This window comes from Hesperophylax consimilis, chromosome 12 (genome assembly GCF_061612785.1).
Source record: "Hesperophylax consimilis isolate HC1 chromosome 12, BYU_Hcon_1.0, whole genome shotgun sequence".
Lineage (NCBI taxonomy): Eukaryota > Metazoa > Arthropoda > Insecta > Trichoptera > Limnephilidae > Hesperophylax > Hesperophylax consimilis.
Window position 1 is genome coordinate 31014349 of NC_142847.1, and position 27123 is coordinate 31041471.

Consider the following 27123-nt stretch of genomic DNA (forward strand, 5'->3'; position numbering starts at 1 on the left):
TATATAAAAACATACTACAAAACATGTGCCATTAACAAAGATATAAAGTTAAAAAGTTATAAGTATAAAGTGTAAGAAAATATAAAATACAAAAGGTAAGAGATTTTTTTGTTAAAATGACGTATTAATGAAATATAGTAAATTATTTTCCATTGATGCCAATCTGTACAAACCTATAAATAACCGTTATCATCAAATTACAGGTGACTTAAGTAGCGTAGCTATCTATTTGTTGTCAGAATAACCTGTTATTTATTATGGTTCAAGAAAAGACAAAAAATAATAATAGTTGCGAATTCATTACGGTTTATTTATAGAGGGTCTAAAGTCTCTTAGGTGCGCAAAAGACTTTTTGGTTGGGAAATTTGTATACATTCGGGGATTCGAGTTTGACACTTGTCAGTTACATTGTAACTTGATCTTTGTTAATCTTTTGGAAGGCTGGGCACGCTTTATGAATATTTTTTTTGAAATAATACTTCTTCGAATCAATTTAATTACCATAAAACACTACTTTTTACGTCGGGGAAATGTAAAATATTTAATTAATAGTGCCATTTTTTCAAAAAAAATTTCGACCAATAATAGTGGTCCATGACTTTTCAGCGATCTAGTGGCACAACCTCCCCGCACTGAAAGAATACTGAAAATCTTCGAACAAAAAATTGAAATTTTTCAAGTTTTTTTTTAGCAACATCATGAATATTGTGTTTTTCAATCTTAATACTCTAGCTCACTGAAAAGTTACGGACCGCCACTGGTTTCGACAGTTTGAACAACAAACTGTCGTGTCACACTTGTAATGACTACGGCCTGGACAGCTTGGAGATATAATGGACCTAAAAAGCCTTGGACGCATTAGTGCGATTTTGTAGGAATGGCAAAGTTGAGGGAAAATTGCCTGGCAGCCATCTTCTATGACTACTTTTGAACTGATTTCTTCGCAAAATGGTGCATAATGAAAAATAATTATTTTATTTTTGCGTTGTGAATGCAGTTATAAGAGCTTATGATTTTGTTGGGGTATTTTAAGAGACAAGGAATGCGATACGTCATCAAAAAAATTAAGTAGGTTTTGGCATTTTCCATACATCTTCTCCTCACCCTGCGGCTTCAAAGTGTTATCGAATTGCACCGTCCTCCTAGTGTGGTGGTATATTTATGAAATTATCGTGAATGGTTTATCTATGGTTATATCTATGGCCTGAAGTAGGTAATAAGTGTATCTACGGCAATCTATGGCCCGGAGTTGAAAAAGGCAAAACAATTTTTAAAATATGTAAGTATGTATACTTAATATTATATATGTACATAAACACGGGATGTAGTACTGAATAGATTTGTTTTTCTAGTTTCGTGAATGTGAAATTCTTGATGAAAATCAGTGATTTGCGCTGATTCAAAACAGTATAAAAATGTATTAGACGCCAAAAAGTTAATATGGCCTCAGCGCTATTTTGGCGCGAATATTTTTCACATATTAATTCTGGGTGTAAAGTATGTCAGGTTCACATTCAATACTATTCCGCATTGTACTACCCCGTAGCCACATCTTTGTTTATTTAATTTCTCTCTATGTATTGAATTTTCTAAAGGTATAAAGGTTACATTGAGCATATTGTATCATTTAGGTTATTTTCCTTTTGACAGTACCTCTGAAAAAAAAAATAGTATCATTTGCTTTGATAACTGATTACCTTTCGTGTCATGATAAGATGTAAAAATACATAGGTGTTCATAGATGATAGGTTCTGTTATTTTAGGAAATTTTTCAATAGACCGTTATTATAGTTGACTTAGTTACAAACTGTGCAGCGGGTGTATCAAAACATTGCTCAATTATGTTAATTCAAACATGTTCTATTATCGATCTTATTATCATTTCTGATTATATCTTATTTCAGAGGTGGCTATTCAGCTCTTGGATCCGAAAAAGCATGTCCAAGCCTCAGGAATTGAGATCGAAGTTGAAGCCGCGTCCTTTCAGGGTTTCCATTGAAGGAAACATTGGCTCTGGGAAGTCCACTTGCCTCAACTTCTTCAAAAGGTTCGAAACAGTGGAAGTTCATCCGGTAAGACACTCTTATCTTCTTCCCTTGTCCTATTTGGGTCGGGGACCCTGTCTTGCGCTACTTCAGCGACCTCCGTCCATTTCATGCCAACTTCTGCTCGCACAGCTCGCGGAGTTGCTTTCCCCACCCATGCCTGTGGCGGCCAACTTGGTGTTACTACTAGATACTTAATTATATCAATTATTTGTGGTTATACCATAGACATCCAAATTAATAGAACATAGATAGAACCATTAGGGAAAGGGGAACAAACCAAGTTGCACGGAGTGCCGTACTGTCTCCCTATCTGTGATTTGTCGATAAATAAATCTGACAGTATATATGTAACTCGCATTCTAATATCACAATTTAGTCTAGAAAATAAAATTTACTTACGAATTACTAGTCCTTAGTCTGGTTTTTTCAATGTGCTCTCTTCTGCGGTCGATGTATGACTGATGTCCTACTTTATTAAAATCCTTCTCGAACCCTCCTGGTGCCAAAAATATGGTCACATGGTTTGTATCCACCTCGTCGAAATAATACCCAGATTTTATGTTAGGGCGAGTCTATCAATTTGGATGTCTATGGGTTATATATACTTTATATAATAATATGCTTTATGCCGAGATTACACAAGGACAATACAGAAGACAATACAATATTGCCCTGTCCCAGCTCCGTGAACTGCCTCGACCGCGCAGGAAGGACAATACAATAATTTGACCGTAGTTTAAACGCGGAACGTTGCGAAAATTGATACACGACGTAGCGTGTTACGAGTGAGTTTGTGGAAAAAAATATGATGTCTTTTATACCAAGATGTTTTGTAGTGTTCCATTTATCCGACATTTTTAAGTCGAAATACGAGATCCTAGATACGTGGAGCGACTGTATTGTCCTACTGTCTTTCTAAATTCATCTACATTTGAAAAACGCAGCCGGGCGTAATGGTGGGGGTAAAACAATATCCTGCAGAGATAGCTTGCCTGTCTATCTCTGAGACAATGTCTTGGTTCATTTTTCTGTTCTTCAAACTACTGTTCACATTAGGACAATGGGTCCGGAGCCGGAACAAGACAGTATTGTCCTGTCCTCGTGTGAACCCGGCATTATCAGTAGATCGATTGCATAATTTATCAGCTAGTTAAGTCATGTGGACTCTTTCATTGTGGGCCTTCAAGGAACCAAGGAGGAGTGAAGAAGAGAGATGAGGCCCTCTTCCCTCGTGGGGCCTTAAGGGGGATTGGAGAGGCTAGATGAGACTTGGAAAGACACATTGTGGAACCAGAAGACATTGCCTCATATCCAATGACAACCCTGGTGAACTTTATATAGGGGACCGGGAGATGTTAAAGGAATGAGGTAAATTAGGAAATAGCACAATGGGCCTATGGCCTAAGTGCTCACGGGAACATCCCCGCTCTATAAAAAAAAGTTATTAGCTATAAATTAATAAAAAATTCATAATAATATGGGGATTTATAATTTTTAATGTTCTGTTTTTTTAGGAGCCAATTGAGAAATGGCGAGATGTATCCGGAAACAATCTGCTTGGTCTTCTGTATTCCGATCTGGATAAATGGAACTTCCCTTTCCAACACTACGTTCACCTTACCCGGCTGCAGATCCAGACCAGTCCGCCCTCCTCGAACCTGACACAAGTCAAGATGTTTGAAAGGTAATTCATCATTTAAAGAGCAATAATAAACACATCTCAATTAGTAATGGGCGTTGACAATAATCCCATCCAAGCCAACATTATCGTTGGTGATTTGCAACAGTTCAATTTTCAAATATCTGTTGAAAATACTTCCTTGCAAATAGAGAAGTGGATGAATGGAACAAACTTCCACAACTTGTCATTGATTCTATTAATATAAACCAATTTAAAGTTCAATTGGATTCTTATTTTAAATAAAAAAAACTCAATTACTGTTAAAGTTATTGTGAAATTAGTTAGCGCAGCAGCAGAACATTGCCTGCTCATTAAATAATAATAAAATAACTCCGTTATGATTTTCAAACGCATTGAAAATTTGCCAAAAGGCCTATCCAAAATGCACAATATCGTTCACATATAAACTGTAATATCTTTTTTTTATTTATTAGGCGCCAATAGTGCCAAAAACAATAGGTACATAACCAGTTGAATAATATTCGCATTTAGGTATTGTATTTCAACTATTGATGCAATTTTTTTTCGATAGCGTTGAAGGAGCCATATATAGACATACCCGCCATACCTTCAAAATCGCATGTTTAGCAGCTGCCTTTTCAACTTAAACTTTTTTCTTAGATATATATTCAGGGTGTCTGGGGGTAAAGTGCACAAACTTCGGAAGGTGATTTTACACGATAGTACATACAAGTATAAAAAAAAAAACTTTTTAGAAATTTCATCATTTTAAGGCAGTTTTCAGGTACAAAAGTTGAATTGTTTGTATGGAAAAAATAATATTGTTCTATGGAAATTTTCCTTTTTTACTTCTTCCATCGTGTAGAGTCAACCCCCGAAGTTTGTGCACTTTACCCCCGGACTATATGTATGTATGTAGGTTAGGTTAGTATTTATTATTTATGTTCTCATTGAATGTCTGTTCAGGTCCGTGCAGAACAACCGCTATTGCTTCATGGAGAATGCCAAAAAGAACAAGTTTCTGAAGGAACCTGAGTTCCAGGTGTTGGTAGCTTGGAACGATTGGGTGGAGAAACACATGGACATCAGTTTGGACCTTATTGGTGAGAATTACTACTACAAAACAACAAATAAGTACTTCCCATCCACCCTTCAACCACAATTTTTTAACCAAATATTTACGCAAACATTATACATTGGAGCAGGGTCACGATGTTTTTCTTTTCTGTGGCCGATTCTGAACAGCCAGGTGCTTCCCGACCTTTCTCTTCACGTCCCCTATTCATTCAGCCTCACCACACCTTAATTGTAGATGGTAGTTGGGACTCTTATGCAGTATAATTACTGTAATAGGTACCGGCTTACGCTTTTGAAGACTTGGTTTGGGAGTGTTATTTTATGTTATTTTCCAATAAATCTTTTTCAGTTTACCTTCGCAGTACTCCAGAAGTAGTCTTCCACAGAATGCTGAAAAGGGGCAGATGTGAAGAATCGTCTGTCTCACTTGACTACCTCAAGCAAGTTAGTACAATAAGTGTTCAATTTACTCTTAGGTCCTTCGTATGCAGAGATACTTACAAGCTACGTAACTGTTACTCTTTAAAGCTGGTTTCCGTACACGGCGCTACTCGAATTATACTAAACTTGAACATTTTTTCACGTACATCCGTGGAGTTAATATGATGTCAAGTGACTGTAGCGATGAAGACAATGTTGTTCTTATTTATCTTTATTGTAAGCATAATAAACGATCTAAAAGAAGATTTCGGGTTCACTCGTACAATCAAATAAACATTAATTTTAGGGCATTCGTCGCTGCCAATGATTTTAAATTGACAACCTCAATCCATGCCTTCCTTGCTAAATCCTTTCTTATGTATTACACCTCCAGATCATGCTCGCATACCATTTCTGTCAAACGAGTAGTAGATGCAATGAGCGTAGCGTGCTACCAGCATTATCAGTAGCTTACAACCGACATCAAAACCGTAGTCAACGCATCGCGTCGTGTACGAACATTAGCAAAATAGTATGGCGGATACTCACGAGATATGCGCACAAAACTCGAGTCTCTTGGAAGTATTTCTGTGTACAAATGGCCTTAGTCCTAGTTACAGGCATTTTTAATACCAACTTGTAGCCTGAACATTCTCAATTAGTCTGCATTTATTATTCCTATCCTTAGATAGAAAGTTGTTAGAGTGGAAGATACCTAAGTCCTCAGTTTTCACCTTGGTGCGAGAGCACATTATTCAGTGACCACAAATAAATAGCCAGGTACTTCTTGTTCCTATCTCTTTCCCCTGGCCAATTCCTTTTTCTTCCTTCACAACATTCCACTGTTTTTTAGCAGACTCTTGGGACTTTTATTTCTGTTTAAATCTACCTGGGCTCCATGTTTCTATGAAAATTCTAATAACCCTGATTTGTTTTGAAAACTCTGAGGCAAACTTTAACATTTGGCTTTTACATCCGTTCTTTTTCCCGTGGTGATTAATTCAATATCTTCGATAACAACCGGATTACGTATGTAATAAAGTGGCCACATTAATATTTCAGATCCACGCTTCATACGAGGAGTGGCTGTCAACCCCTGAACAAGTGACCTGCCAGGTCATCACCATTGACGCGGACCAGGAGTTGGAAGGGGTGATCGGCCAACTGGAGCACCACACCCCCTCCATTCTCCACCCCTCTCTTCTCCCAGTCTCCTGATCATATTAGATATTATAATCATTTGTAGGACTTGTATATATTATGCAATAATACTCTTGTGCAGCTGTTCTCGAACAAGACTTATACGGAATCATTCTGAAATGTTGAGGTTAGGCTCTTTAAAAGAGACAGATTGAAGATATCCATTGCAAGGAGGGTTGGACAAAACATAGCATCTGCCAAATGACGCTGTTTAGTACATAATGGTAAATCTCATTAACATAACTCAACACAATGACAATTGAAGACACCAACCTAACCTAAAATAATTTTGGATTATACATAAGTTAAGTACTGCTATTTTTGTGTGTTTTTTTTTTTAAACTTCTGTTCCTACCAATTTACAAATAATCACACAGCTTGACAAAAGCCTCATTCAAATGGAAGTTAAATGTTTGCTTTGAGATTATTATTTTCTCTCAGTAATTCGCACAAACTCTTGACACAAAAATTTATATTTTATTTGTATGGTTGGAGAGATGGTGGCTGCACTGCGAGGGTGCTGAGGTCTTTCAGCTATTGATTAACATTCAGTATGGCATTGTGTAGCATACATGTTACCCGTGGAACTAGCAGAGTTTCAGCTATTGGTTAACTTTCAGTGTGGCATTTCTACAAAATCAAGACAAAGCGAACTTCGCATAGCACTTTTTTTATGCATGAGACTGACTACCAGTTTTATCAAGATGTGTCGACTCAAAATACATTTACTTTAATATATTGATACCAAATACATTTAAGTAGGCGTGAGGAATAAGTAATCCATTGAGTGAATTAGATTACTTATTGAATTCAGATTCATATAGTACATCTAAATCGCACGATTTAAAAAAATTAGATAAGAATAATTAAGAAAAATATTTTTATATCGCGCACTAATATGTACTAATGGAAGACTGATTTTAATTTTTCAACATAGTTGAATTTTATTTTATTTTTTACACGTATTATATTATTTTATATCGCAATGTTTCTCAAACCTTACATAAGCTTTTAAAATATTTTTAAATGTGGTAATTTAATTATTATAATAATATGTAGGTTCTAAACATAGTTTGTTTGTTTTATCGAAGGAAAGAAAAGTGATTTATTCTGAAATAAATATCAATTTATTTTCAAATAACTGCCATTTTTTTTTTTTTTTGCATATTTTTTGTTTACTGACGTGTTTTTTTTTAATGTTATGTGTACAGGGCGGCAAGGGACGTAATTTAGCCAGTGATTTCTGACATTATTTGGAGTATCAAATGTAAATGAAATTTTGGTCTCCGGTGACTTTTTTATGTTTTTTTTTTCAAATTCATCCACATGCTACATGTCGTCACTAGTCACTCCGCGGAGTTCAATTCCAATACCAATTCCTACAGATTTTCTGTTTTTGTTGAAAAAAAAAAACATCAAAAATGTCACCGGAGACAAAAATTTCGTTCACATTTTTGTCTCTAAATAATGTCAGGAATCACTGGCTAAAGTACGTCTCTTAACACTCTGTATAAATATGTACCTATAAATCAAATATTTTATTATTATTTAAATTGATGTTTCTTTATTTACATAGATAAATTAATGTATAATAAATAATTTACTATAAAATACACATTTAATTTAAATCTAGCTTTTTTTACATCTGCTAGAAAAACTGGCTACCTCTGTAGAAGATTATCTAAATATATTATACATTTAAATAGTTAGTGTTTACATTTTTACTTAATTTATTCAAAATATTGAATGACTATCTTTTTGTTTATTTTTTTTGTAAGAATGGAGGGATAATAATTATCCAAAAAAGTTGACAATAAAATTTATTAATAACATAATGGTTTGTTTAATTGAAATCTACAAGCATTGTTTATCATTATAGTGTTAAGTAGAAGCTATTAGGGTGAGTTTATCGGTAGAGGTGATCAGCGTGAATGTTGGAGGCAATTTCACTTTCCCACTTGTCTCCGTTGTTGAGGAGCTTCTCCTTGTTGTAAAGCAGCTCTTCATGCGTCTCGGTGGAGAACTCGAAGTTGGGTCCTTCCACTATGGCGTCTACCGGACAGGCTTCCTGAAAATGCGAAACAAATGCACATTCATTCATCAAAAACAATTGAGCGTTTTCACAAAGAGAAATAATATTTACCCCAAATTTTTTTTTTTAATCTTTTTTTGGTTTTTATTCTCTATGTTCTATGGAGGTGTAGGTGTCTACAAAATGGCTAATTAAGAATTTCTAAAATTAATATATTGCTGTCTACCTGCTTTATGTGTAATAGAAAATGATACATTTTCACAAAGTGAAACATCTACATACCTACATTTATATAAAAGTGAAATAACAAGGCAGATACATAACATAAAATAGTCATTATCTTCTTTCAATGTATCTGAGTAGACCCCCAGTTATACAAAAAAAAAAAAAACAAAACTTTATTTCTGATTCCCTCTCACAATTTTTATGTATATATATGAATGAATCAACGATATTTTTAAGTAAGGATGTTTTATAATTATTTTTTAGGTATAAGTAAGTACTTAATAATATAATTTAAATGTACAGCTAAAATATATTGATATTTCAAGTCATGAAACTTTTTTTTTTCAAATATGTAATTTTTTCTCTTGTGTCAAAATTCGCAATTTTCGATTTATTTTTTAAATAAAGACCACTTTTAACAAATGATTGGTCCTGAAGTGATTATTCTTAAAACTGTCTCACAATTTTTTTTTTTATTGTTATTTATTTATTGGACAATTTGTATAGCACTGCTTTTGTGAGATATCACCTCAGGGGCGCTATTTCTATTTGTAAAAAACTATAGGACTAGACGTTGATGCATAATCAATTGATTAATATTTAATTAATTAATCATCACAAGTAATTCCCCTGTTAATTCTTGCATGGCGGGGACTATGTATATATAGATAATATATTTTTTTTAAAGAAAGAAGTATTTCAAGGTTACGAACAGTGGCGGCTCGTGAGTTTTGAGTGTGAGTTGTTGTTTAGACGAAAATGATTTTTTTATAATTCGATTTTTTGTCTGAAGATTTTCAGCAAATTTCAGTTTGGAAGTGTATCGCATGGATTTCCCGAAACTCTTCGTACAAAAAAGACGTTTTCGACTACAACATCAATAATGCCAACTTAGTAAAAATTACCACTCTAGTTCACCAACAAGTCACGATCTGCCACTGGTTACGAATAACCTGACAATATTTGAAAATCTCCTACTATGTACCATCAAAGTAAGTGGAAAATGAAGCTTGTATTGTGATGGAGAATTTTGCTAGCTGAGGAATTGAACACTACGCCTGTTAGAAATCCAGGATGTCAACTTAGCCACTGATCAGTATATATATATATATATATAATTTACCTGGCAGAAGCCGCAGTAAATGCATTTGGTCATGTCAATATCGTAACGGGTGGTCCTCCTGGAGCCATCAGCACGCTCTTCTGCCTCGATGGTGATAGCCTGAAATTATTATTATAAATTGAATATACAGAAATCAAATAGCATTCGATACCGGGAAAGCAACTTTACTGCTTTTAATATTGAAATAATATTAGCGAACATCGCAATAATTAATTGAGCTGCCACTGGACTATTTTTTTAACATTGCTTGATTATAATTGAGTTTTATTTCACAACTAGCTTTTTCCGTTTGAAAAAATAATACAAAACAATTCCTGGAATAAAATAAAAAAAGGAAACAAAAATTATTTAATTTGTATCGCCATGACAACCATTCAAAATGGTTAAATAGTTTCATCACGCAGGCTACTTTGTTCGCTTTTGGGAACAGCGAAATCATTGTGTTTCCCTATTGTCATGGTGAGAAAAATTATGATTTAAATGGTGTTAGAAAGAGAAAACACCATGCTTCATATTCAAATCTAGAAGTTAATCACAGAATAATTAAAATGTACACCTTTACGAAACCAAAGGTCCCGACTGCAGTTTGAGAAAAAATCATGAAACTTTGTGATTTTTAATTAATTATTTTTATACGAAACAACAAAAAAGTAAGATGACAATGATAATACAATTGTCTAATAAAATGCTTTTTTTTTTCATCATCAGAAATTTTTTATGTGTGTTCAAAATTTAAACATTTCAAAAATTATATGTTTATATAATATATTCTATTTAAATAAAAATATAAAGGTTCATTTGTTCAAAATCTTAAATCTCCGAAAGTTCATCTTCTTCACCTATTGCTTAAATTTTGATACAACATTGTATTTGAATATTCTTGTGATTTTATATAACTATATTATATAGGTATAGAGGAAAAAACATGTTTTTTTTGTTTTGTTAAAACAGCACCATCTGTTCGAAGTAAAAGCAACAAGCGCTATTGTTTCTCAATCTGCACAGACAGACTTAGCCACAGAAACGCTCGGCAGGGTACAGCTATTTTCTAATAATAAAATTTGCGGAGGCATTTCATCACCTTTCAAAAACAATTTTTCTGATACATTCCATTTATTTGGATTTTATTGGCAAAGCGGAAATACATCCAAATTCTGACAGAATATACCAGGAGCCAGACAGGTCAAGCCATGTTTGTGGACCAGATACTGCCCAGCCTTCCTCTAGCCAATCTTCTTCCCCTACTCCCTTCAACCTCTCAACATATCCCAATTGGGGATGTCATAGGTCATACGGTCGACAGTCCAGTCTGGGCTCTGGTGGGATATCATATATAAAAGGTAACCTGAGCAGGGCAGATGGCTTCGCACAGCTTGCAGGCTATGCAGCGCTCCTCGCCGCTGGGGTACCGGCGCAGTGCGTGCTCACCACGGAAACGTGGACTCAGGGGTCCCTTCTCAAACGGGTAGTTGATGGTGGCGGGCTCCTGAAAAAGTTGAAATAATAATATTATTATTTATAATGTGCCAGATATTCATGATGAATTTCATTGAACTAACTCCTTCTCTATAGCAGCAATGGTAATCCAGCAGGATTGGGAGGACAGTGCAATCCCAGTCTGCCATATTACATACAGAAATTATTAACCATTACATTTAAATAGAAAAATGTTTCACTGTATTTGTCTTACTTTGAAGACGTGAGCGAGCACAACGGCACTACCGCGGAACAACTCGGACCAGAAGATGGTGGTGGCCGCGCGGTCGGTGATGGCCTTGAAGCTGTCGTCCTGCACCTTGTCATTGACGTAGATATACCCAGAGGAGGAGGAGGGCGTGTGCACGGCCGTGGGGGTCGCGGCAGGCGGCGCCGTGCTGGAGGAGCTAGCGCTACGTCCCCCGCAGGCACCCGACCTGTAGCCCACTGGAACACAACAACAATTGAGCCGTTAATCAGAAAAACAGTGAGTTCTGAGATATAGGCTATTAAATATTTAATTTGACTGAAGTGAGCACATTGAAAGTCAAATAAATTTATATGTAATAAGGTATTTCGATTGATAAGTGTTTTAAGAATTTTACCAGTTTTGAGCTAAAAGAAAAATTATAACACTATTTTTCAATAAATCAATATATTTTTCATTTTAGAAACAAAAATTACCATTGAAATTTGAAAATTTAAAATTTTAGACATGTTACAACATATTAACTTCTCCAGGCTAATTTGTTCAGTTTTTTGAACAAACAGCTATTATCCATAGAATCAATTTGTTCGTTTTTCAGAACAGTTCATATGGTCTCATAGAAATCGTTGTGTCTCCTTTAAAGTTATAGTTAGAAATGTGAACGGCGTTAGAAAGAAAAAATACCAATCTTTACATTCAAAAGTGGAATTTAACCACAGAATAATTGAAATGTATGAAACCTCTATGACACCAAAGATTCCGATCAATTCCGAACAATTTAGAAATCTTTAAAACTTTGTGAATTTTTTATTAATTATTTTTAAATGACACAACAAAAAAGTGAAGTGTCAGTAATGTTCATAATACATTTCGTAATAATTTTTTTTTAGTGTCGGCAATAATTTTAATTAAGTGTTTAGACGAAAAATGTAAGGCGAGCCATTTTTAAAACTTTTTATGTTCAAATTTAAAATTTGAATGTTTATTTTTAATATTAAAATTTGAAGGCATATTTCATCACCTTTAAAAAACGTTATTAATTTTCGGATACGTTCAGAAATATCCTATTTATTTGGATTTTATTGAGAAATGGAAATACATACAAATTCTCCGATTTTCTGACAGCATCGATGATAAATGCAATAATAAAACTTTATCACCGTAATAATGACAAATATACCAAGTGCCGATCTCACAAACCGTCAATTTCAATAAATGACCGACTTGTCTTGAGAGCGCACTACGGGCCTTCACCACAGGCCAAGGACTATTAGTAGTAGAAGTACTGTCATCTGAGATTTTAAAACGAGTTTTGCTGTGGAAGTAGATGGATATATGGCGCTTAATTTTAATGGATCTGCACAAAAACAGTGTTATTTCGATAAGGCATAAAGACTCAATTCAGGACAATGCCAAACTTTGTGTCATAAATGTCAAAATAATATAACATAATGCGATGAAAAAAAAATTTACGAGATCTTATTTACAGAAGTTCGCATTATTGCAGACTTTCCACTGCAAACTATAGTCCAATAGAACTTAGTAGAACAGCACTCGTACCTAATCTTGCTTGTAATCACTCATCATGCGATCGAGGTATTAGAGATTCCTTTTTTTATATCTAATACAATTTCGCATTTTTGGCCATTCAATGAAGAACTTCTAAATTAATCACCCTACTTGTCCAGGGTATTTTGAGCTTACGTCGGTAAGTCCACATTGCAAAAGCTTCTATGATGTATCTTCTGTTTTTTATATCCACTCGAGCGATGCAGATTTTCGGGTTTTCGGTTTTTGATTTGGTCATTTAATTTTGGTCCAAATATTAGTATGGAAACATATAAACTGCTAACTGCGGTTTAAAACCAATTCAACTCAATTCAGTCTATTCATTTTCAAAACATTACAAAATTGTTCATTTTAAAATACATTTAGTCTTAAAAATTCTTACATTAATATAAGCAGTGGGTATATCAACTATACTAGTAATAATAAAGCTCGCCTTTTAAGGGCAGCTTCATTGATTCTAAAAATGTCCGAATTGATTCTGTTAAACAGCAAGATTGCTCTACCTACCAGCATGACCATTGGCAAGTTAGTCCTGCAGGCCGGGAGATAGAATAGTCTATGTTGACAGTGACGTAGATAACCATCGGGAATGAATGCTCTCCATGATGACCGAGAATTAATCCACCTAAATTCACTGTACATAATTAATTATCAATATAAATCACCTACTTAAATTTGGGTATCTATCACTCAAGTGGATAAGTACCTACCGCCTGTTTTAACCTTTGATGTGTATTGAATATTTGTAGTATTTTGTAAACCCAAAGAACAAAGATGTTGTAAAAAGTTTACATTTCATGGGCTTACTTAAAAACATCGTTAGGTTGTTGCCGATTAAAGCGAGCGCAGTCAGAATTATTTTATGTCAATAAACGATGAACATATTCGTACTTAAGTTCGGAGTAGCAGTAGAACATGATGTATTTAAAATAACTCAAAAATTGCGCACTACATAAGATTATCATTGTATACGGCGCAATATGTTGTTTAAATGCGTTGCTAAATTTAAAATGAATTAGAAGTAGGCATAGGTTATGTGGGGCAAAAGTTTGACAGTTGCGTAATAGTATATCATTTTTATTTTATTATTATAAGTTGATATATTATTGTTTGATACAAAAAAACGGAAATTCAATATTCGAATTCAAACTCTACTTCAGAAAGTTACCTCTCATAGCGGCGTTAAATATTTTCGTGTACGACATTTTCGCACTTTTGGACAGAAACTAGAGAAAATTAAACGTCAGATTGAATTTCCATAGAAAAGTATTACCTTAGCGAATGGTAGCAAAGTTTAGTATTTTTTCAATGCTTAGAATATATTACTTTATGGTGCTAAAAATTCTTTATTCATTTTCATGTAATGCTATAAATTAATATAATATTAACTTTGATTAGGCTAGAATCAAATAAATTTTTTTTAGTATTGATTTGAAAAAATTTGTTGGGCAACTTCAGACTGCAAGAAGCGCGAGGGATGTGAAAAAAATTATTTGTGTATTCTTTCATTATTTTAACTGAAAATATGTTACTAGCACAAAGCTCTGAAAATATTTTTGTTCATTGTATTTAATTATGGTTTTTGTTATAACATTTTATTGATTAGCCCCATTTTCCTCAGTAGGTACCTGGATTATGTTTCCAATAGGGTTGCTAATTCGTGGAGAATTACTCAAACTAAGGGAATTTCTGAAAAATTTCAAGAATTGTGTGTTTTGTGGGGAGAACAAAATGAAGGATTCTGGATAAAACTTGATTATCTAACAATATTTGAAAAATATTTAAATTCACAGTTATTATGAGAATGTACAATTATTTCGTTTTCTTTAACTTCAAATTTTTATTTTGAAAGCCTGAACGAAAGAGAAAATCCAAAATAATAAATAAAAAAATAAATACCAATTTCGATAGACTTTGGTTTAATTCGGAGGTAGAATTGCACATTCCTTTTGGAGAATTGTTATTTTGTTATCCCCAATTTGGAGATTTTGATCACCTACTGTGGGTATTTTATGCATCGGCAACCCTTGTTTCAAAACATTTGCGCAATATTTATGCACTTGCGTTGCGATAAACACAGATAAAAATAATGTGGTTTATTTATGATGGTACATATATGGTACATATCGCAAACGTCAGTTTCGTTGAAACGTCAAATGACATTTTGTTTATTTTATTTTAAAGTTATCCCTAGCTTTTTATCCGGAACATGCTATTAATCTCATTCTTATTAAAATACGAAAAACTATTTCAAAATGATTGAAACATGCCCACGGAAATCTATGGTCCTCGGCATCGTATTTTTAGTACTGTACGTAATATTTTGGTTTTTGGTTTAATTTGCTTAGTTATCAAACCAATGTATAAGTATTTAATTTTTTTTGCAGGTTGACAATTGTGGTTCTAATATTAGAATCACATTTTGCATCAGAGAGCTTAGGACGTTCGAATTTAACACAAGAAAGTAAGCACTTTCCTACCGAAAATAACTCAACTTGCTGGCTCCATCAGGAGTACTCCATTGTGAAGGAATGCCACCCATGCACAGGTTACTAATTTATTCTAAGATCGTCATCTCAATATGTTACATTTCCCAAAATATTAACGGCAAACTTGTCGAATTCCGCTGCATGCAAAGGTTTAAAAAAAACAAAACTTGAAGTTGATCTAATGGAGACAACCATTTAAGTATGCTATGTCAACTATGTAAGTAAACATGCACAAAATAGGTTTCAGGATTTTTGTATGGGTTATTTTAATAATTTATACGTATTTTTTCTAACCTTTAAACTTAACTTTAAGAAAAAATGGAATATTAATTCATCTTTTACGGTCTCCCACAACATAAATAGTTATTTCTTGCAGTAATTAAGTTGAAACCAAGTGCTATTTATATATTTTTTGTGTATTAAGCATGCGGCAAGTTTTTCATAATAATATTTGATATTTAATATTAATCAACCATTTAATTTTGGAGGTAAGAAAATAAGTTGTGCAAATTATTCTAAGCTAATAATGTCAATGTTTTCTTTAAGATTTTGAGATCAAAAGCAAAAGCATCGGAGTTTGTATACACACACACTACAAGGAACTTTTGAAATGCAAAAATGGAGAAATTGTAACCAGAAGGTATTGTAAACAACTAATACTAGGCAAAAACCCTTTAGTAAAAATCCCCTACATCCCGTTACACGACAAAAAAAAATGGAGAATCACTTGTAACTATGTATTTAGATCAGCGGTCGGGGAACTTTTTTAACCATTACCCCAAAATATTTTTGCGTAAGTCGATATTACCCCTTCCCCCCATTTTTAAAAGAAGACAATCAATGTATATAATTAAATAAACATTATTTATTGAATTAATTTACACGGAAAAAAAAAGTTACATGAAAATAGTAGCAATAGTATGTAATAGACAAACAAAATAAAATTCTCAAATTGGATCAAACAGATTTTCAGGTTTCCCTTTCAGATTGTGGAGAAATGATATTGCTTCATGTTTGATACAATTACTTCAAAATTGGGACTTTTTGATGTAAGAGCAATTTGAATACAGTTTTCGACGTTTAATCGATTTCTGTTCTTCGTTTTTATGTTCATTAGAGTGGAAAAGCCTTGTTCACAAAGATAGGTTCTTGCAAATGGCAGCAACTTTTTTACCGCCTCCTCATGTGCAATTTTGAAAGCATTCGTAGCTTTTGACATCCAAAAAGACGACAGATTGGCTTTGCTCTCAAATTGTTTCTGCCAAACCCGGAGGTTCTTCTGGTATGTGAGCAATTTCACATTTAAAAGGATCTACAACCCAATTGAAAGTGTGTATATCAAGATCTGGAAAGTAGTCAGAGAACCGCTCTGTGAGTTGGGTAAGATGTTTTATAACTGTATCCTTGATGTCATCAAAACAATTTTTTTTTACAGTCTTACAAAAACAAAGCTAACTTTGAAAAAGAAGCTATCTTGTTCGGTTCTGCTTTCTTTTTTTTATTTATTAATTTTATTTTAGCAATTTGTACATTTAAGTTTACAAATGGCTAATTATTTTTACATATTAATATTCTATGTTTTTTCTTGTTTTATGCGGCTTCTACGCAACATCTTGAATTTTTCAATTGGGGCAGACTTAAGGTTTTCCGGCAGCGCGTTATAGTATTTCATCCCTTTATAGAATATACTGTTCTGTGTATTCGTCTTGTCCTTTTTTGGTAGTCTGATTTCATTGCACGTCCTAGTTTTATGCTTGTGTATGTCCTTGTTGTATACAATTTTATTTGAAAAATATTTGGGTAGCAGGTTGTTTACTATTTTGTGTACAAATATCATCGTGTTCAAGGTCAACATCTGTTTCACCGTTAGCCAATTTAGTTCGTTTAACATTTTATTTACTTTTGAATATCTATTTCGTCTGAGTATTGTTCTCATTGCCCTATTTCGGAGAATTTGAAATTTATTTTGTTCTCGGTCGTTACACAGAAATAGGATAGTTGAGCAGTAATTAAAATGTGGAGTTATAAATGGTGATTGCAGTTTTTTCGGACAGTTTTTGGCGAATTCTTCCCAAAAAAGATATCTTTTTTCCAATTTTCTTTTGGGTATATTCAGCATTTTTGTTAAAGTTGAGTTTGGAATCTATTATAACTCCTAAGTATTTTATATCGGTAACATTTTCAATAATTTCACCATCAATTTTGATTTTGCTTTCACTGGATGTCTTCTTATAACCAATTACCATACATTTTGTTTTTTTTGTATTTAATTTAAGCTTATTTATTTTTAGCCATCTTGATACATTATCTAGTTCTGTCTCCAATATTGAAGCTTTAATCCAAATCGGTGATGAAATGTTCCTCGTCAGTAATTTGCGCACAGTCAAATGACAAGTCGGAAGCCCGTGCGTGAATGACCGTTGAGTGTTAAGTTTAAACATTACAACTTACGCAGCGCCTCTAGTGGCCGATGTAAGAAACAACGACACGCAAACACGCACACATACAACGAGCATCTCTTACTTCTCACGCACACACCTGAATTGATTAAGATTGTAAAAATAGTAACACGTTTATGAAATAGCAAACTAGAAAAATTTCCTTATTACCCCAAAAAAAACTTTTTTACCCCATTTGGGGTAATTTACCCCGGTTCCCCGATCGCTGATTTAGATTGCTAATTAATTAATCATGCAAAAAGAAATGTACGAAATTGATATCACTCAAAAATATTTATCTTAGTTCTAACTATTAAAACCTATTATTTTTTAATGATAAATTAATGTTTATAAGACAAGGTTTTACATGCATAGCACAAAGGATAACAAATAATTATAAGCAATAATTATTCCCGTCGGCGGCATTTATTTTTACTCTGGAGATATTTTCAATTTTGTATGGATATTTCCGGTAACTAATTATTGTTTATAATAATTTGTTATTTGCACCTATTTTATTAAACCATAGTTTTCAACCAAATTGCATTAAAAAGGAAAACTTCAAATTATTAATATTACTTGCAAGCAGTTCCTACTCGGCTTTGACCGAGATTTTAATATATAATATTACTTGCAAGCAGTTCCTACCCAGCTTCACCCGAGAACATCTAATAATATTACTTGCAGACAGTTCCTACCCGGCTTCACACAAATTGTTATTTGATTGTTAAAACTTTTTTTATAAATATTTATAACATTTGTGTCCCGTGGCAGAAACAGATCTCATAACCTAACCTGACTGTAAATCACATGCGCAGATATTTTCGCTATGTTGGTCGGATACTTAACTGTTTAAAAATAACAATAGTAATAATAATAATAAAATGTTTTCAGTTGTGACAAAGTAGCCTACCTGGAAGAGCGGGCCTACTGGAAGTTCATGGGCTGGACCTGTTTCGCCGGGGTCATCTCCTGCGTACTGGTTGTATATCGCCAGCGAACTCTCAACCGCAAAGCCATGATCCGAGTCAGCAATCAGCTTGCAAATGGACTCTCATAGCCACACCCAACTATTGATTATATGTCTATACTTCCAAAAACATAACATAATGATGTTTTTTTTTGTTTTAATTACTTAATCTGTTCACTGCTTTACCGGTTAAATAACTGGCATTCACGGCCCTTATTTTGGTCGGTATTCATAGAACAAATTAGAAAACTAGAAGTGCATTCCATACAAATTTGAATGGAAACACTAGCCCAAGCATTCTGTCTCTTAATATCGCCTGACAACGTAGATTTCCATCTCATTTAAATTTCATAAACACAGTTTTGTTTTGAAAATTTAAACCCCGATAGGACAAATATTTTGATCACGAATCAAGTCCACAAGGCACATCTTGGGTTCTTCTTTATTCTATGTTACCGTACATTTTCTTTTAGAATAAATGCGTGCATACCTCTGGAGTTAGTCGCAGATTATTTGCATATCATATAATGCACAAAGCGGCGCTTTAAAAGATTTTTACTGAATAGAAAAATGCAGAAGGAATCAATGCATTTTTGCCACTATTTAAATGCGAGCATTTTTATAGTGGTCCGAATAAAATTATAATTTTTTAAAATTCCTTACATTGTAAAAACATTTATAGGTTTAATCATTATTTATTGAAATATCATTATTAAAATTGCAGTATTGATGGTTCCACATTATTTAATAGTTTGACAGTTTGAATGCATCACATTTATTTATTGAATAACAGTTTTAACTGTTCGACAGTTTGAATGCATCACATTTATTTACTGACTAACAGTTTTAATTGTTTGAATGCATTACAATTATTTACTGAGTAACAGTTTTAACTGTTATTCATCACATTTATTTACTAAATAACAGTTTTAACTGTTTGACAGTTTGAATGCATCACATTTATTTATTGAATAACAGTTTTAACTCGACAGTTTGAATGCATCATATTTATTTACTGAATAACAGTTTTTATTACTTAATTTACCATTCCAAAATATTTTGTTAATCAAAATTATAATTTTTCACTGTAGTTAGGGAATTATTTTAATGTAATTAATTGTTTAACAAATTTAAATATTTTTAAAATTAACTATACTATGTTTTATTTGAGAAAATTGCATTGCATCATCGTTTAATTTTGCAGACAAGCACTGCAGACTAGAGCAAAAATATAACAGATGCCTCTACCCAAAACCATTTACAAAAAGTAAAGTAATTTATAGAGTATGCAGCTAATACTTTGAGGTTCATTATAAAAAAAAAATTACTTAGGACTGGTTGATTCACAGTATTTGAACAATTCATCAAATTTCATGGTTAAAATTCAAGTTCTGTGAAAGCTCTGTTATTATTTCAACATGAGCAGATTGTTTCACAGAACTTTGATAATAAATTATAAATTTGATGAATTGTTCAAATTCTGTGAATCAAACCATCCTTAGAATATGTTATACTACAGAGATTCCAAAATTTAATTTACATTCTTTACTAAAAATAATGTCAGGAATCACTGGTTAAAATAAGTCAAGTACGTCCCTTAACACCCTGTATATGTTAAGTAAAAAAAATTGATCTAAAGAGATTTACAGAGAACTGAAGCCCGCCACAGATAGCTGCGCATGGCTATGTTCCACACATGGCTTCAGCTTTGTTCACTAGGAACTGCCGTACATATCAACACATAGCAGGCCATGCGCACGCTACGCACGGCTTCGTGGGTATGTGACGTTAGAGGCACACACGTGGGTTGGACCTGCCGAGCGAAGTTGTATGCACGTTACGAGTCCACGGCAGCAATGTTTTTTATGTGAATACCGCACAAGAGTCCCAACTGCTGCCAACCACCTAGAGCTAGTGAGACTATGGTATCCCCAAATTAAGATATGTTGTGAGGCTGAAGGTAGTGAGGAGGGAAGATGAACACTGGGAAGTACCTAGTAAAGTAAGTATCTAGTCACCAAACATATTTTGCACAAAAACATGTGTGCTCCCCAAGACTGCTGAGATGAAAATGGGTATAATGGCATAGGTCAGCTAGCAATGTGTGGCCGCATCACTGTATCAAGCTTCGCAGCTCTCGTCTCAATCGTGGCTGTGCAGCATCATGCGCGGCTATCTGTGGCGGGCTTGAGGATGCATTTATCCTAGAGGATATGGAAGTATAGATATGCCCATTAGACGTAAAAATTAATTATTATGACGTTAGCTGTGATCTGACCAGAGATGTGCAAAATGGGTACCCAAAACCATTTGAAATGCAAAATGGAAATGGGTCAAAACTTTTCCATTTGAAAATGCAAAATGGTTTTTAGAAAAGCATTTCAAATGCAAAATACCTATTCTCAAAATGCATTGAAAACGCAAAATGGTTTCTCAGGTCAAACAATTAAAATAATTATAGAATTTTTAAACAATTTTGTCATTTAATAATGGACATCAATGTAGAACAAACATATTACATGATGGTAAATCCAAAAACACCACAACTACAGATTATGAAACCCCAAAAAATTTGCGCGGGACTAATGTTGCCAAAGTAAAAACATAGAAACTGCTATCTAACATTTAATATTACAGCGTCATGGCCCCATGTTCAGTATTTTTTGTAATGGTATCACTCAATTGAAAGGGCTCCTACCAGGGAGCAACGTGACAAATGTTAATTATCTCTCATAGCGAGGTTGAGGACCGACTGATATTTGGGGCTTATGATAAAAAATGAGTGGAGATAGTAGGAAGAATGTTGCAAAAAAAGCATTTAAAGTGGAAAATGCATTGAGAAAAGAATTTAAAGTAGAAAATGCATTGAGAAAAGCATTTAAAATGCAAAATGGTTTTTAGAAAAGCATTTAAAATACAAAATGGAAAATACCCATTTTGCATTTCCATTTAAAATGGATTTATTTGAAATAAAGCACATCTCTGGATCTGACACAAAAATAGGGTTAGTAAAGACTGCCGCCACTTGGCAGGGTGTTGGGATGCAATGGGTTAACACCAGAAGCAAAGTTCCTTACAATTAAATCTCTTGTATTTAATTTTCTACCAAATATTTGATTAAATGACTAACAACTTTGACATTGATACTATTCCCCAATAGCCGATATCGTTGCTTCCTGCTTATCTCTGGCGGAAAGTCAAAAGAATCTGGAAACGCCATTAGCCGCGATACTTCTCTTGGAGTAAAATACCTCAACTTCAATTTGTTTAAAATATCATTATATTCCTCTGACTGATTATTAAGTTCTCCGCAAACTTGAAACGATACTTTCACCTCTTCCGGTGTTGATTTAGTAAAAACAGAGCCTGTGCCTTCTAAGAAGTGCGTGTAGGCCTTTGTGAAACAACACGACCTTTCTGAATCTGGATAACAGATGTCCAAAACTGACGCTCTTTTAAAGAACTTCTTAGGGAGGTGATAGGACTCGTCACACGTTTCCTCGATAATGCTGCCGATCATGAAGCTTTTTTCTAAATCCTCGTGTTCAGGTAATCGGTGCAACTGTAAAAAACATGAGAAACAGTACAAATTATTGTAATCTAAAACTAACTGTTTTTAAAACATAGAAAAAGAAATGAATAGTGTCAGAAATGTGATCTTGAAGGAAAACTGATGTTGCCAATTTACAGAAGACCTTTTGACCTATCTTCGGGCGCACAGACGCGACCACAACATTTTTTAAAAAACAAATTCAATTTATTCAATAAACAAATTTACAATGTGTGATATACATATATATATTTCACTAGTAAGATAAGATATTATGATATGATTAATATTTATTATTTTTCAATGTTCTCCCATAAAAAGCAATTGCTTGTGTGTATACTTCTATTGTTTCTTCATTGTCATGAAGTTTAATTTGTAGAACTCCATTTCAAATTTAAGTTTTTCTTTATTCAATGATATTATTATTCAATATATAAAAGAAAACAGTTCATTTATAAACAAGGTGACAGTTTGATAATGCCTTCAGAAGGTGAAACTTCTGACCACAATTACAAATTATTACTCGTGACAGCTGTTTCGCCTTCTGAGGTATTATTATTTATTATGTGTAATAATAATTACACATTACTATTATGAATAATTAATTTAACAAATGTATTGAATATTTAAAGGAAAAACTGAAAACACTTGTATTGGTTTATATATTTTCAATATTTTAATCTTTGTACCTAATATTTCTATTAAATTACTCCTGCAAAATATCCTTTATCTTGCCAAATAATTATATTTTTCAGCACAACTTGACATATAGGCAAAGAATGTCGACTTCCACCCACTAACACCCTATAAACTATTGAAAATATGAATTACTCACCAGCACTGGCGCTAGTTCTTGCGCCTGGTCATCAAAATGCTTTCTCCTGGCCAAACAATAATACCTCAGCCTTGAGTTTGGTATTCCAAATTGCGCCGGAGTCAGCAGTAATTCACGGTATTTAAAGCCACACTCTTCCAGAGTTTCAACAAGAGCATCTCTGGATTTGGATGTCTCGAAACCTTTTACGTTTTCAACCAAAATATAATTCAAGGTGGACAAGTCCTTCAAGATGGAAAGTAAATGCCCGAAAGAAAATGACCTGGGATCTTTCGTGTCTTTCTGGCTGCCATTTCTTGTATAAGGCTGACAAGGCGGCGACATTAGCAATACATCCGGATCTAGCTTGTTTATGAGATTTGCATCCAACGACTGAATGTTCCTATTCATGATATTTGTATCCTTATAATTATGCGCGTATACTTGGTTTGCAACTGTATTTATGTCAATCGCCGCAACAATTTCTCCAAGTAATCCAGAATCTTGAAAATACAAACATTAATTACAATAATTGCGCGTAAGTATGTGATAACTACCACGAGAGTTATTTTATTTACATGTTAATTACCATTCCAAGCATAATGCATTCCCCCAATGCCACTAAAAAGTTCTAATATTTTGTGAGATTGCATTTTCAGCGTGGTCTGCAGCGATCACTGGTCAGCGATGCAGTTTGACGTTTGACAGCTGTCACTGTCAGTCGCACGTGGAAATGGAAAATACTAGGTTTCTGAAGTTGGCTAACCTGTTAGTGTGTTGCTACTTTTTTACCATTCTGTACCCAACAAGGAATTGCTGTTCATCAGTTCACCGAAGGGTAGCCTCGTATTTATATTATTTTATGGTTTGGATTAGATAGAAAGTTAATTAAAATCAAATGCGTCTTTCATTAGGGGAAACTATTACAACAGTCATCCTGTTTTTGTATAGAATCTGACAGCGTTGAAGGGAGTTGCTTCCAAGAAGATTTTCAAACTTATTTAGCGAATGGTTTTATTAGTTACAAAACAAAGCCAGCAACTCTTTGACACCTAGTGATCAGTATTTAACACTAACTTATTAACTTCACTTTGTATATGCTTTCCCAACAACAACAAAACAGTTTCCCTAATGTTTTAATTCTGCAGTTATTATGAAAACCCCTTGTTAACTAAATTCCAGCTGGACGCCGTCAAGTAGTATTTATATTTTAAAGCTGAGGGATTTGTTTAGCTTACTAAGTTATGTTATGTTTATAATGTGATATCTGGCAATGTTTTCAGTACTAAACAATCCAAATCAACACACCTCTCTGCAATCGGAGGCAATATCGGAGAGTGATGGGGCGCACTATGGGAGCACCCAAGATCGCTTCCTTGATCATCGCGTGAGTAGACAAATCGACCTTAACTCCGAAATCGGAACAGATATCAGGTCGGCTAGCGTTGAATCGCAAATGCCAGGGTTTCGGTCAGGTATAGAAAGGGAAGGATAATCTCCAACAAAACCATGTTTGAATATTTTTTCTGTGTTCTTTTTGTTTCATTAATCTATTCAAATTTCTTGTTACTTTTATAAAGAAATTCAAATTTCAACACATTTAAGGTTTTTAATGTCTCCTGGGGTTAAAAATTTTCTATCTGACGAAGCTTCCTCCTGAGAAAATGAACTGTTAAGAAGATAAAATTTAAAGATCATTTTCTCAGGACAATGCTTTGTCAGATGGAACCTTGTTGTCCCAAGGAAACTTGACATTTTTATTTTTAACTATAGGGACTTTGTGAAAATCAAGCGAAATTATTGAAAGTCTCAGTTCAGTTAAAATCCAACGATATTCATAAAAAAATGTAGAGAAGTTTTTGAAATTTCGAGTAATTTTTGTATCTAAAATTTTCCAACTCAGAGATGCGACATATTGCAGGGAAATCGTGTCGGAAATATTCACAATCCAGCACCTATCAATATTTTGACCTACCGATTTTTGTAACCAATCTACCGACATGTTCAACTTATCTACCGTTTTTCATTTCCGCGGCATGGCATCACTGGTAATGGGCCCTTTTGCGAAGTTTGACGTGTCGCGACGGAACGAACCCGTATTGTCCCGTATCGCGACGGTCCGGCGCATTATTATACACTTTATTGGTGCTGTTTTTGTTTTCTTTTTGAAATCTGTAGTGACTCAAAACTATTATAAGGTAAACATTTGGTACATTCTTATAAATGCTATTTTGGGACCTACAATCATAGTACCTAGATAGTTGATTTATGTCAATGCCTACAATGGACTAAAAATTAAAAAAAAAAAAACTTAAAATTTCTTTGATAAAATATTTTTTTTCAGGTCATACGATTCCGATCTGAAGAAGATGTCAGTAAAAATAAAATCACAAGAAGGTGTGGATGAATGTAAAAACTTCATTAAAGACGTACAGCTCAAAACTGCTCTTTGGGACAGGGAAGACCCTGACTACAATCTCCGTGAAATTCTTGATGGGCACTGGGAAGAATTAAGCTCTAAATATGGAATGAGTGGTAAGTGGGTATTTAAGGAATAATAATAAATGTAATTAGCTCTGTCCCGTCCTGACACATTAATGCAAAGGCCAAGTAATTATTACGGTCACAAATAATTTTGTTTGCCTCGACGCTCAGAAAGCGCTGTGTGTGATGTGAAGTGATATGAGATCTCAGAGGCGCTTTGATCGAATTATCTGAAAATGATATAATGAGGATGTTAGCAAAACTAACAAGATTAAGAAAGTGATGCTTAAGATGGTTTGGAGACATAGCAAATGGACAGGAGAACTGCATGTCGGGAGAATATGTATTATTATAAGGGGATGGAAGAAGTCGGGGACATACAAGAAGAGCTGAAAGGTCTTATGCACTACCTGTTCAGTGAGTGGTATGTACATTAATAAAAACAAATCATTTTATTTTTCAGTTGAGGCAACGAAAACCAAATGGAGAGGTCTTCGAGACTCGTTCCGTAAGAACCTACGAAGAGAGATGGCATTCCGGAAAGCCTATCCAAACCGAAAACTCGTTCAACGTTGGAGATACTTTGTCCCATTGATGTTCCTCAAGTCCCAACTTATCCCGACACTGGAGCATGCATCTAAACCCATGGTACTCCCCAAGTCCTTCTATTTTCAACCTAAAATCGAAGTAGACAATGAAAACTCTCTTACGGGTGATGTTTTAGAAGCCACATTCGAAGAACAAGAGAATTACGATCTTCCCATGGAAGAAGAAGACACCACCATATTTATTGTAGACCCACCGGAACAATCGTCTGATGAACCGACTTCCAACACTGATAAAGATCAAAAACCTAGTGCTGTCTTATCGGAACTTTTAAAAAGTTTTCAAAAAGACATTGTTGAATTGGAGAAACAAAAATCAAACATGTTGAATTTAGATGCTACCGATGATGATGTCCTGTTTCTACACAGCCTGTTACCATACTTCAGGTCTTTGGACATGAAGAAAAAGTTGATATTACGAACCAAGATTCAGCAAATCGTTTGCGATCATTTGACAGATAATGAAAAAGTTCCTACAGTTAATTATCGGTTTCTTAAAAGAACAAAACCAGTGAAAAATCTCCCCAAAAACGCTTAGATTTGGAGCGATCGTGTCCGATTGATTGATTGGTGATTTTAAGGCGATGCACTACGTCGTGTAATATTTTGAATCAAGCCGCCATCAATAACACTCCTTACGTAGATGGCGATAAGGCTTAAATTCCCGCTTAACACCATAGAACTGTTTTGATTTAGGCAAGAAAAAAGAATTGGCCAAAAAGAGCCTTTCATTTTATTTTTTGGATGTGGCAT

At 34.0% G+C, this 27123-nt stretch overlaps 4 protein-coding genes and 1 long non-coding RNA gene across 9 annotated transcripts; 3 read left to right on the forward strand and 2 right to left on the reverse strand.

Annotated features, from left to right (window-relative positions):
* Nucleotides 1-1235: 1235 nt before the first annotated feature.
* Nucleotides 1236-6668, forward strand: LOC149419489 (deoxynucleoside kinase-like). Of its 5 annotated transcripts, none has more exons than XM_089637850.1 (6): nucleotides 1236-1279; nucleotides 1905-2072; nucleotides 3563-3732; nucleotides 4657-4793; nucleotides 5117-5211; nucleotides 6250-6668. In XM_089637850.1, exons 2-6 carry the CDS (start codon nucleotides 1938-1940, stop codon nucleotides 6403-6405), a joined length of 693 nt encoding a protein of 230 aa, XP_089493976.1. In that variant the 5' UTR covers nucleotides 1236-1279; nucleotides 1905-1937; the 3' UTR covers nucleotides 6406-6668. The 5 variants fall into 5 exon arrangements, with proteins under 5 accessions (XP_089493976.1, XP_089493975.1, XP_089493974.1 ...); XM_089637849.1 differs by lacking the exon at nucleotides 1236-1279 and adding an exon at nucleotides 1311-1497; XM_089637848.1 differs by lacking the exon at nucleotides 1236-1279 and adding an exon at nucleotides 1473-1595.
* Nucleotides 6669-8105: 1437 nt separating this feature from the next.
* On the reverse strand, nucleotides 8106-14326 carry ND-23 (NADH dehydrogenase (ubiquinone) 23 kDa subunit). Its single transcript, XM_089637853.1, has 5 exons — nucleotides 14189-14326; nucleotides 11458-11690; nucleotides 11113-11253; nucleotides 9768-9866; nucleotides 8106-8455 (listed from the first exon to the last, which is right to left on the reverse strand). The coding sequence occupies exons 1-5, from the start codon at nucleotides 14223-14225 to the stop codon at nucleotides 8294-8296; spliced, it is 672 nt and encodes a 223-aa protein (XP_089493979.1). The 5' UTR covers nucleotides 14226-14326; the 3' UTR covers nucleotides 8106-8293.
* A 795-nt stretch (nucleotides 14327-15121) lies between these two features.
* JTBR (jumping translocation breakpoint protein JTBR) lies at nucleotides 15122-19116 on the forward strand. The gene is made up of 4 exons (XM_089637854.1): nucleotides 15122-15331; nucleotides 15408-15568; nucleotides 16056-16149; nucleotides 18842-19116. The coding sequence occupies exons 1-4, from the start codon at nucleotides 15276-15278 to the stop codon at nucleotides 19005-19007; spliced, it is 477 nt and encodes a 158-aa protein (XP_089493980.1). The 5' UTR covers nucleotides 15122-15275; the 3' UTR covers nucleotides 19008-19116.
* Nucleotides 19117-21314: 2198 nt separating this feature from the next.
* On the reverse strand, nucleotides 21315-23934 carry Mt2 (tRNA (cytosine(38)-C(5))-methyltransferase). Its single transcript, XM_089637855.1, has 3 exons — nucleotides 23871-23934; nucleotides 23303-23784; nucleotides 21315-22479 (listed from the first exon to the last, which is right to left on the reverse strand). The coding sequence occupies exons 1-3, from the start codon at nucleotides 23932-23934 to the stop codon at nucleotides 22012-22014; spliced, it is 1014 nt and encodes a 337-aa protein (XP_089493981.1). The 3' UTR covers nucleotides 21315-22011.
* A 1416-nt stretch (nucleotides 23935-25350) lies between these two features.
* Nucleotides 25351-26368, forward strand: LOC149419493 (uncharacterized). Its single transcript, XR_016302901.1, has 3 exons — nucleotides 25351-25479; nucleotides 25626-25816; nucleotides 26229-26368. It is a non-coding gene; the product is annotated as an uncharacterized LOC149419493 (long non-coding RNA).
* Nucleotides 26369-27123: the final 755 nt, after the last annotated feature.